We start from the raw sequence: 12741 nt of genomic DNA on the forward strand, positions 1-12741 counted from the left end.
CTTCGCTGACCATACTTGTAATTCTTCAGTGTTTTTGCTGGGAAAATGTTTGAATTGGTTTCCATTTTTATTCTATGACAATAACAGCCTACCTATAATCTGTCACAGCTAATATCCAGATCAGTAGGTTTTTTATGATATGCCCCATTTATGGGCTTTATGATTTCTGGTCTCTGTGTCCGTCTGTCTGTCTATCCCGCTTCAGGTTAATGTTTTTGGTTAAGGTAATTTCTGATGATGTTGAAGTCCAATCAACTTGAAACTTAGTACACATGTTCCCTGTGATATGATCTTTCTAATTTTTATGCCAAATTAGAGGTTTGACCCCAATTTCACTGTCCACTAAACATATAAAATGATATTGGGAGTACTATGTACTATGGACACGTTCTTGTTGTTCTCATTTTCAGTTTTAAAATAGAAGTCCATTACTGGGTGAAGTGTAGAAGCAGGAACACTGTCCAAAAGAAGGGCGGAGTTGTGATTCTAATTTTGGGGCTCTGTGGTGCCATAATGATTAAATATAGTATCATGAGAAATGCAATTGTCTTAAAGTCCAAGTCGTCTAACTAGCTCATTAATCTGCAGTAATCCCTAGCCTGTCAACGCTGAGGTGATGAGTTTCTTATAAAATTGAGAATTGAAACAGGGAATGTGTCAAATAGACAATTCAATCAAAGAGCAGAAAACATCCCAAGGCCACCAAATAGATCTTCAACAGTGAGAAAATCCTACACTCGAAGTATTGCCTGTTTTCCTGCTAAAGGTAGATGGTTCTCTCTGGACACTTCATCTTACGCCACCAAAAAATATATGATAAAAACTCAGGCCAGTATGATAAGAAATTAACACTTTTATAATTATGTTGTGTCTAAAGCACTTCTATTGATTTATTAAACAGGAATGCACATCCTCCAAAAGATCAATGTTTTAATCAACACTTCTCAATAAAACTTCTCATTGCATCCATAGTCGATATGTTTGAAATTTTAAGATGGGCCTTATTTGATTAGGAAATATGTGCTGATTGGAATTTTTATCTGTCAATAGAACAGGCTCAACGAATCCACCTATAAAACACAGAGTAAAAGTCTATGGAGATACTGTGGAGTCTCTCTTTACATAGAAGGTAGCACACTTCCCCTTGAAGTGGATGTTTTTGTCACAAAGATTCAGCTGCTTAAAGGAGGAACAGCTTTCAAAGGACAATTTGACTTGCTTTAATTCTAGCCATTTTCTAATAAACGAGGAAAAATACAAACAATAAAATTTATTAAGTTAATGCTGTTAGAACTAAGAAAACAAACAGATAATAAAATTATACAAAACATCTCTCAACAGTAATATTGTTACACAGTAAATATAGAAAAAATAGATTGTTAAACTTAACTACATAACAAATGGTTATCAATACAATGCTGATTTTTTTAAACACACAAAATAGTTAAACTTTTTTTATTACATAAAGCATCATTTACGAAAGAACAATTTCAATGGCTTCCTTCTTACCTAGGTATATCAATGTGTTTATTCAACTTAAACGTTGACTGTCGATTATATATAAGTAACATACAGTACAAATATTTCATGTATATTCCACGCTTATTTCAAAAACTTTTGTCACACATTAGGATCTATTTTGGGAGTGTAGGAGGGGTCTCGATATTGAAATCCTTGGCTTAAAAACTCGAAATCCTGAGGTCCTGAATTTTGAATTTAAATAAATGTAAATCCTGACATCCAGAAATTCGAAAAAAAAGAATTCCCTCAACCTGAAATCATGAGCTTTAAAACACCCAATCCCGGAGTCCCAAACAGATCCCCTCAACTATGAGAAGGAATTATATATGGTCAGTTAAGATTTTACAGAGATTAATGTAAATCACAATATTCTTTTAATCATGAAATAATCCACACAAAAATATGGATTTTTAATGCCTTGAAGAAAATTTTTCTCACAATGATGCTGTCATAATTCATTATTGCACTGATCAGGAATTTCTGATACTCCTTTTATTTATAAGGTTACTTTCATTTACCTTCCTAAACCTTATAAATAAAAAGAGTAAGTTCAGCTTTAAATATCTTGGCAAAAACAACACATTTTGTTTGGTATAAAAGGCTGAATTTCATATTTTGGACTAAATTTGAGTATTGTCACTTCATAACACATGTCAAATGTGACTATAACCTTGAAGTGACAATTCTGTACATATCATACCGTCTTCTTAAATAAGCAATAAAACAATCATAAATTTTCTGCAGAGCTTAACTAATTTTGAAATTTCAGGGGGCAAATAATGACCTTTATACATTCTGAGCCCTGGCATTTTGATTATTGACAAGCATATACAACAACATTTTCCTTATCTTTAAGGCACATACATCTTATCTTTTAATTACTTAATACATTAGTATATTTATATCATAATATTTAACTAATGAGCATGTAATTAATTGAATTATAATAAACAATTAAAACAGAATTAACTTCCTAAAAGATCAATAAAAGTAAATATTTCACTTTGTTTAAAGTTTAATTGCAAAAAATGTGAGATTTCTTCTTCAGTTGTATCAATATATTTAAATTGACCACAAAATGACCAACTCTGAGATATTACTTTAATGAAAAAATAATTTGTACACATGTATCATCTGTGCTGAACAGTAATTCCGTTTTCTAAATGCTTTCACATAAACACAGAAACAGCAAATTCAATTTGAAAATCAATAAAAAAACAAATATTTATACAATGAGGAACTGGTTATTAAATACTGCTTAAAAATAATAAAGAATAGCTACATTATATTTACAAATACATAACAGAATAAAACCAGATGCTCTGCAGGGCGCAGCTTTATACGACAGCAGAGGTCGAACCCTGAACAGTTGGGGCAAGTATGGACACATCATCCAAGCTTGATACAGCTCTGAATTTGGATTGTGATTAAATAGTTGACACAACATAGGTTTCTGACACATAATGAAGTGGTCTAAGAACTTAAACTTAACTTGAAACTTAAAATTTTTAAATTGTACATTAATTTTACCTATTATGATCCAATATCCAAAATCTAAATACATGGTTAGATTCAACCATATCAAAGAACCCCAAGAATTCAATTTTTGATGAAATCAAATAAAGTTCAATTTTGGACCCTTTAGACCTCAATGTGGACCAATTTGATAACCGGGCCCAAATATCAAAAATCTAAATACATGGTTAGATTCAACATATCGAAGAACCCCATATATTCAATTTTTGTTGAAATCAAACAAAGTTTAATTTTGGACCCCGATTTGTACCAACTTGAAAACTGGGCCCATAATCAAAAATATAAGTACATGTTTAGATTCAGCATATCAAAGAACCCCAAGAATTCAATTTTTGTTAAAATCAAACTAAGTTTAATTTTGGACCCTTTGGACCTTAATGTAGACCAATTTGAAAACGGATCCAAAAATTAAGAATAAAAATACACGGTTAGATTCGGCATATCAAAGAACCCCAATAATTCAATTTTTGATGAAATCAAACAGAGTTTAATTTTGGACCCTTTTGGCCCCTAATTCCTAAACTGTTGGGACCAAAACTCCCAAAATCCATCTCAACCTTCCTTTTGTGGTCATAAACCTTGTGTTTAAATTATATATATTTCTATTAACTTATACTTAAGTTATAGTGCGAAAACCAAATGTCTTCGGACGACGACGACAACAACGACGACGACGCCAACGTCATACCAATATACGACCGCAAAATTTTGCGGTCGTATAATGACTTATGATTTGAGCTTAGTGAAACATTAGAATGACATTCCAACCTTCTGATGCCAACATAAAAAAATGCAAAAGTATCATGAATACTAAGCGAAAAGTGAAATAATTATGTATTTAAATTGCAATATGTAAACTTGAACCTAATTTTTTTCCTGTACTTTAAAGTAAAGCATTCCAACATTGCTTTCAAATCAGTTTTTTAAGGAGAACATGACTTTCGAACTAAAAGAAACATTTTAATTTTATGCATAGATTATAATTATATACAACTGAGAAACGTCCAAGAATTCTTCATTAAGGTATTAATAGTTTTAAATATTAATGCATTAATAGGACACATCCATTCATTGTTAAATGCTTTATGAGGTGACATTGGGGAATTTTTCTGAAATCGAGGACAACATAAACTTCTCCCTGGAACTTCTCTACAGCTGAGTGGGGAGTCATAGGGCAATAATGTCGCTCACTTCGCCTGGTGTGGTGACCCCTGAAATTTAGTCTGAGTATTATTCTTTAAAAGTTTGGTAACTGTGCGCTGCATTTGTATATTAGATAACTGCACTGTACTGGGAGATAACTCTAGGCTAAAAGAGCACAATTTTTAAATGGAATATTTAAATATATAAAAATTGTATAAAGCATTTAATATCAATAAAAAATAAGGAATTTAATATCACATTTTAAACTCTACCCTATTTTTAAAAGACATATTATCTTATGGTTTCGTCTAGTTCATCAACACTAATACATTGATTGATTGATTGGTATTTAAGGGCATATGATACAGTTTGATCCCAAAAGTAATTGCTGACGAAAATTTAATTGCATACAAGCTTTTCTTCACCTAGTAAGCAATTCAAATATGTAATAAAAATATACCTTCATGTGCTACTTTGAGAGATAATTGGGGTCGAAATTTTAGACATTTACTCAAAATTTAGTTTTTTTGGACATTTCTATCCTTGGGCATGTTGGGATAGACATACCTAACTTTTTGTTTCAAAAGATTAACACAAGCAAATTTATGTAAAAAACATTTAGAAAATCTTCTTTACATTAGTATGCTCTAAACTTGTAGAACAATTCTTTGGAAATAATTAATCTTTATCATAGTTTCAGGATTTTTGAGGAAAAAAAACTGCATTTTTTGCGGTATATCGTTGACTTTTTCATGAAAATTTTTACAAATAATCTTCATACGTAATCAAACTAAATGTCATTTTTATAAAAGAGGGGTTCATGAACTCGTTTTCAAGTTAAATCAGTTTCAATGATAAAACCTGGGACTATTATATTAATGTTAGTATAATAGTCCCAGATGAAACTGTAAAAATGCATCTTTTCCCGATATGTCACGGTGTGACGCTGCGAAAACACCATTTTACGTTAGCAACGTCATCACCTCCCCTGTAATACCGCAGTCTCACTAGAATCTGTGTCATCCCAACTATCGTTCACTACAGCATCGCCATTTGATCTTGATGGACCAGTAATAGGTTGGGATAAAAGTTGGATTGATCGGTCCGACAAATCTCTATTGGATCATGATTCGTTTAATACTATCAGATCTGCCTCTGACTCTGCCTCTACCCCTACCACCACGCCCACGAGTTCTGGTATATTTTGGTTACATGACTGTGTTGTTTCCGAGAAACTCTACGGATTACTGAGAAATAGAAGGAATGGAATAGTATTTATATGGAACACGATGTTGACGTTATTGCTGCGTAGTAAGATCGCGGTATGAACGTGGTATGATCGTAGTATGGTCGTGGTAAGAGTCTGTTATGATCGCAGTAGAAGCGTGGTTAGATCGTGTTGCAATCGGATAACTCGTGGTATGGTCGTAGTGAGGACTTGATTAGCGTAGAAAGATCGTGATAATCGTAGTGTGGTCGCAAAATAAGCGTGGTGAGAACGTGGTATAATCGTAATGGGATCGTTGTAGAAGCGTAATTAGAACGTAGTAGCAACGCGAAAGAAATGAACATTTACATTTTCATGCCGCTCATACCGCGACCTCACCACGATCTGAATTTATTTTAGATCGCGGTGAGCGTGGTGCGATCGTGGTCTGGTGGGACTGGGGCTTAACTGTATCGTATGCCATTAATGCAGCTTCTTACACTATTGTGCTATTTCCTGGTAGTATTTTTTGTTGTTGTTGGAGGAAGTCAATAGACAACACATGGTTACTGGATATATTTAGCACATCAGTTTAATAAGAAAACAAAGAAGTACATACATATCATTTCATTTCATAACAATTATATTACATGTATGTTTCAAAAGAATTTGGTCTTTTGACTGGATGACAACAATAATGAGGCATTACAAATTATATTCTATTTCTCAAGAAAAATGCAACATTCATAAATACATGTGCTAAACCCACAACAAAATCACAACAGTGCATTGGAAAACAAACAAAAAACTTGATATAACTACTTATTTCATTGTTGTAGAATATAAAAGATATTATAAGAAGCAATTTTTAATTTCATTTTAAAGGGTAATACAAGCATTGATCATGTGCAATTTTAAGTGAGCGCCTCAAACAAAATGTGCTTCTTTCAATGCATGCTTTTACAACCCAATAAAATTATGAAAAGAAGCATTTAATTCAATTCAAAAATAAAAATTGTTTTATGTGATTGCTAAGAAATTTAGAAACAAATTGCAAATTTGATTTTGAATGACCAATTAGTTTTTTTTTTGGAACTTGTGTTCTTCCCATTCCTGCATTTATAGGGGTTTAACACTTATTTTCAAGAACTCTTTCAGATATATCTACATCTTTATTCCAATAAATAAAGATTATATCATATTCTATAAGGCATTGCAGAAAATCATTTTAACAAGCTAGATACAATAAAATCATAGGGGACAGTATTTTCGAAAACAGACATGTGTACAATAGTTTTTTCATGTCCAAAAGAGGAGAAAATCAATCTCCATTCTCTGAGAGATGATATATATAGAATAATGGCATTTTAGTTTTTGATACTGACTTTATCAGGAAGAATGGGCGAGCTGATATTCGAGCTGATAAAGTCAATATCAAAAAATAAAATGCCATTAATTCTATTTATCGGCAATTTGATATAACTGTATTTTGTTGTTGTTGAGAATATGAAGTAAAATGAAATAGTTAGTAAAGATAGTTTTATGCGTACAAAACGTTGGGATAGTTGTTCGGTTGTTTACATGAAGTCGCGTGCATTTCATTGATAAATTGACGCGGATGGACTTGAACAAGCGACGTTGCTGCACTAATACATGCCGTCATTGCCTAATATTTTCGAGTATCAAGTTCTATACATGATCTTAAAAATATTAGGTAGTAAGATCAAAGGGAAAATGTACAAACTGCCGATAATATGGCATAAGGTGCTGGCAAAGGAGTTCTTGACAAAAATCGATTTTGCCTTGACACACAAATTCTTGAAATTCCTTGGTAAATATTTGGTTTATTCAACAGATTTTGTAATTTTTGTTTGTAGTCTTATAGTCATCACATACCTTTCAGCTTGAATGACATACATTCAGACATATGAAATATAGTGATGATGAATGCTTCTTTAGAAGTTCCGTTCTCTTCCATATGTTTTTAACCAAATACTAGGTTTTACATGTTTTAGAATATTTTGGTGAAAACTTTTTTAAGATCATAATTTTTTTTTGCCATATCATTTGTCATATCTTTTAAGGGAGCTACCATTTGATATTTATGGGGTTGGGGGCTAGGATGAAATTTGAAAAAAGGGCGGATGAGCAACTATGCCAAACGTAATGCAGGATGACAATTTATGTAAAAAAAAGTCAGGATAAACTAATAAATAAAAAGGCAGAACCAAATAGAGTGAAAAATAAAAAGGCAGGACAGAGATTACAAATAAAAAAAAAGGCAGGACCAAATTTGTCATCCTAGCCCCTACCCCTTTTATAAATCAAATGGTAGCTCTCTAAGTCCAAAAAACAATTCTTTAACTACTGTAAATTAAGAAATGTTAGCGATGTTTTTAAAATTGAAGGAATTGCTAATAAATAATTTCACAAAAATTAAAGAAAACTTGCATTTTAAATCTTGATAGCATAATATCTATGCAGCATTTCCTGTAAATCCAATAATTAAGCTCACGTTTTTGTTCATTGCTCAAAAATCGCAATACTAAATGCACCCAAAAAGTTTACCGTATACTGTATTCATTAAATAATACATGTTTTTTTTATTGGTCTTGAAATTAACTCTAAGAAAATTGCCATTTTTCTTCAACAGTTTAAAAATTAAAAGTTCCAGTCTGACGACTTTTTTCTATTATCAACTACTTATTGAGGCTATTAAGAAAATCTCAGAAAGACAGTCATTGTAAAGATATTATTCAAAGTTTACTTATTTCTAGATTTACCCAAGAAAGAATAAAGCACAATTGGAAGAACAACGATAACAAACACTATCCCCCCACCCAGCAGATAAATTGGAGGTTTCAAAATGTCCACTTTATGGTCACATAACTCATTAAGGCCATCAATTATAACATCATGTTTTGACTTGATAAAGTCATAATTTGCACAGATCGTGTTGAGTTTTTCCTCTGTTATAACTGGCTTCATGCAAAAATGCAGAAGTATGGCCATAAACAGCACTTGAATGGTGATTAGAAGCAATAAGCTTGCAAAGCCAATTCCTGATGTTGCTGGTTGTGGACTAGGAACTGGTGGAACTGGCTTTGGCTTAGATTCACCTGGTATCTCTGGATCATCGAGACGGGCTTCAGGGTTTGTTACTTCTAATGCATTACTGAAAACCTGTAAAAATAAAATTATTGCTGTTGTATAATAATCACATGTACTTCTTTTCGATTTTATAAAATTCATTCATTTATTTTTAATCTATACACAGTTTTTTCCAAAAAAATCATACTATTTACACAATAAATTTCAGTTAAACAAATTAAATGTTCTAAAAGCTCCAAGATTAATGTCTTAGGTTGTGTTCCCATTGTGTATTTTGTTCTGAGCAGGTACTCAAGTATGGCTCAGTAAAACTGACAAGTAACTTGATTAGTAATTTTTTACTGAGTTGACAACCCTAGACTAATGAGTCACTAACCTGTGTCATCAGTTTAAGAACACGCACATCAATCTGTGGTATGACTGAAAACATATAAGCCACTACCATGTTTCATTATTTTAAGAACATTCAAGCACATCAATCTGTGGTATGACTGAAAACATATAAGCCACTACCATGTTTCATTATTTTAAGGACACGCACATCAATCTGAGGTATGACTGAAAACATGTAAGCCACTTACCTGTGTCATCAGTTTAAGAATACGAACATCAATCTGTGGTGTGACAGAAAACATATAAGTCATCTTTTTATCTATATGTTCACAATAATTCTTCATCCTTATAAAGCGGTTATTCGGTATTCCAAGATGTTTTCTGAATTCTGTCTCTCTCTTCTCCACTTCTGTTTCCTTTCTTCCTTTTAAAAGGTCAGATTTTGTCATGACACCAAATAACGGAATACCTGCACATGCAATTTTACAATAAAATTATTGCTTATAATAATATCACAATTATATAATGTTTTATGTACTAATTTGTATCTTTTGCAACATTTTATTTATTTTTACTTGATTTAAACTTCACAAAGATTACCTGTTGATTGAAATACATTAATGTTTTTAAACTTTTGTGAATCACTTAAATCACCTTCCATATTTCACCACTTTGTATTCAAAGTGGTGAACTTTTTTGGCATTTGCATTAAATTATATAAATAGTTTAAATATACTTTTTCACTTTTTTGGTCTTTTGGAAAATGTTGTTTGTGCTGTTTTTAGACCCTTCTACAACGAAATTTGTTTTACATGCACACGTATAAAAATTGCGGTTTTTATCCAACGCAATCATAGGTTTGAACGTATTTTTCAATTTAGACTCGTATATATATATATATATATATATATATATATATATATTAAAAATTAAATACACAAAAAGAGTTTTAAAAACAGCATTGTCTAGCGCTTTCGTCCATCTTGGGACTTTTCAAGACTATGAACGTCGTTGAAAAGAAACTTTTTTTGTATATATTAATTGAAAATAAAATAAAAAATAAAATTGATCACAAGATGTAACAAAATGGATCCTAATATAAATTTAATACTAAACAGAATTTTTTTTTTAACTTGTGGCCACGATGTTATGCCACAAACATACGGTGTCAATATTTTTTTAGTACACCAGATCCGGATTTCGACAATAAATGTCTCTTCAGTGATGTTAGAGACCGAAACGGTATTTGGAAGGCCATATAAGAAGTACCCTCATTTTTAGATAGACTCTTAAATTTGAAGAGTCAAAGGATGAACGGATCATATAAACCGGAGGGAAAATGTGATACAAGCCCAAACGAAAAGATATAAATGAGTCTATATATATATATATATATATATATATATATAACAAGAGATTTTTAAACAAATTGTTTTGTGATACAATTGCTTAAATCATCTTATATTTTTATTTATAAAAGCGCAGCTAGATACGACCGCAGAGGTCTAACCCTGAACAGTTGGTGTAAAAATGGACACAATATTAGCGCCTGATACAGGTCTGAATTTGGATTGTAATTAAATATTTGACACATAATAGGTTTCTGACACTGAATAACTGTAGTCAAAGAACTTAGAATTGGTTACTTGTATATGATTTAAATTTATATTCAATTTTTTGCTTTTGTGCAATACACTATGCTGTTGCAAATTGACCCCCCCCCCCCAAAAAAAAAAATTACCCCCCTTTTTTGCAAAAAAAAATAATGTTTGAAGAAATTTCCCCACCACCCCCATTTATTTCTTTTTTATCCCCCGACAATTTTGTTTCACCCGCCCCTCCTCATTATTCCAAAAAAAAAATGTTTTCCCTCAAGATATGGTCATAATCTCAATTCAAATTTCCAATGAGTTTGCAACCGTAATTACCCATTTAAATACATCATAAAAGTCTTAAAATAGAAAATGACATACATAATCATGGCTAAAATTAATATTCCTTAATCAGCATTTAAGACAGTAACTTCTATAAATAAATTGACAGCTAATCACCTCAAGACAATACATTTCTTTATACATAATTTAAAAGCAGTGTAAGGGAGGTAATCCAAACATAAAATTGTACTTAAATAATTGTCAATTAACCAGGAAACCCTTGTGTTTCCCCCTTTTTTTGTCTTATTCCTAAACGGTTTGAGCCATAACCCCCCCCCCCCCCCAAATCAAATCCTAACCATCCCTTTGTGGTATGGAAACTTGTGGTATAATTTTAGAGAGATCCATACACCGTTCCACAAGTTATTGTCTAGAAACAAGGAAAAATGCGTATTTAGGCCCCTTTTTGGTCCCTTATTCCTAATCTGTTAGCACCATAACCCCCAAAATCAATCTGAATCTTCCTTTTGTGGTTATAAACCTTGTGTTTAAATTTCATAGATTTCTATTTACCTAAACTAAAGTTATTGTTCGGAAACCAAATATCTTCAATATACGACCGCAAAATTTTTTGCGGTCGTATAAAAATAGCATTTATTTCACTCAATTAAATGACATGGGATGACAAACATAGAATTCGAAGGAGTTACTAAATTAAATTTGAACGATTTAAATACTTTGACATGTGCATGGTGTATTTTGCCGTTTCACTATCTCTTACGGTATTCGACTTCCCCTTACGATCGTCAGCTTCTATGTTTATGAAAATTCATTTTTTCTAGTATTCTGACAGAAACACGTTTGACGCCGTCAACAAAGCTGAATTTGGTCTATAAGTCAAAGTGGCAGCAAATGGTTGCATTTCCGTTACTGTGGATGATTTTTTGGGGAAATAACTCCTCCGGATACAAACACTACTAGCACCAACCAAAAATGTTCCGGATTGGGATAATTTGTTTCTCTTTTGTTTCTTTTATTGTCTAGTAAACAACTGCACAAACATTCTCGTTCATTTTTGTTTGTACAAACAGCTTGTAACGTCATAATGAAATTTAACGTTGCAAACGTCCATACTTTCGCAAACATACACTTTCGCGGAAAAAACGCACTTTAGCGTATCGCTGCATTGGACTTTACATAGCATAGACCATCGCACTTAATGTATCAAATCATCGCACTTTAGCGTGACCACCGCGTTTTACCATCCCCATCGCACTTTAAGAGTCCTACATATATAATATAAAGTTAATTTTGACTCTCAAAAACGTTTTCTTTAGATATTATTTTTTGATGTTGATTACACTAATTTGTCCAAGTTTCATAACATTCTATTGAATGTCTTAATTTGTTTAACTTAGACTGCATGTAAATGTTAACTTCATAAATAAAAGTATTTTAAAAATTTGGCTTCAGACATTATCTCTGAATGATAGAAACAGCTTTTTCCTAAGTTTCATAAAATTTCTTTAACATTGGACAAAGTTATCATGTCTAAAAAACACTTTCATCCAAGGCTGTATCATAATGTTAACTGCAAAAACAAACTAAGTCATTCAATCAGTAAAATATTGAAAAAAGAAAACTACCATTTTCAAAATTTTGCTTGGTCTTTATTATAAGAAAATAGATTCTATCTAGACTTGGTAAAATTTTAGTAAGGTTTGATAAAGTTATTGATATCTTAAAACATTACTAGATATAAAAAAGAAGATGTGGTATGATTGCCAATGAGACAACTCTCCACAAGATACCAAAATGACATAGAAATTTACAATTATAGGTCATCGTACGGCCTTCAACAATGAGCAAAGTCCATACCGCATAGTCAGCTATAAAAGTCCCCGAAATGACAATGTAAAACAATTCAAACGAGAAAACCAACGGCCTTATTTATAAAAAAAAATGAACGAAAAATAAATATGTAACACATAAACAAACGACAACCACTGAATTACA

General features: G+C 31.8%; 1 protein-coding gene across 2 annotated transcripts in view; it reads right to left on the reverse strand.

Annotated features, from left to right (window-relative positions):
- Window positions 1-6120: 6120 nt before the first annotated feature.
- Window positions 6121-12741, reverse strand: part of LOC143079890 (uncharacterized) — an 83268-nt gene continuing 76647 nt past the window's right edge. Inside the window, exons 1-2 of one of the 2 annotated variants that reach the window (XR_012979526.1) lie at window positions 8895-8956; window positions 6121-8590 (exon numbers count right to left, since the gene is read on the reverse strand). Coding sequence is in view for 1 of the 2 variants with exons in the window: in XM_076255516.1 (XP_076111631.1) it covers window positions 8171-8590; window positions 9100-9320 (641 nt within the window). In the remaining variant the exon portion in view is untranslated. Of the gene's footprint in view, window positions 8591-8894; window positions 8957-9099; window positions 9321-12741 lie in introns of those variants that run through there. The other variant, XM_076255516.1, reaches the window with a different exon arrangement.

This window comes from Mytilus galloprovincialis, chromosome 6 (genome assembly GCF_965363235.1).
Source record: "Mytilus galloprovincialis chromosome 6, xbMytGall1.hap1.1, whole genome shotgun sequence".
Lineage (NCBI taxonomy): Eukaryota > Metazoa > Mollusca > Bivalvia > Mytilida > Mytilidae > Mytilus > Mytilus galloprovincialis.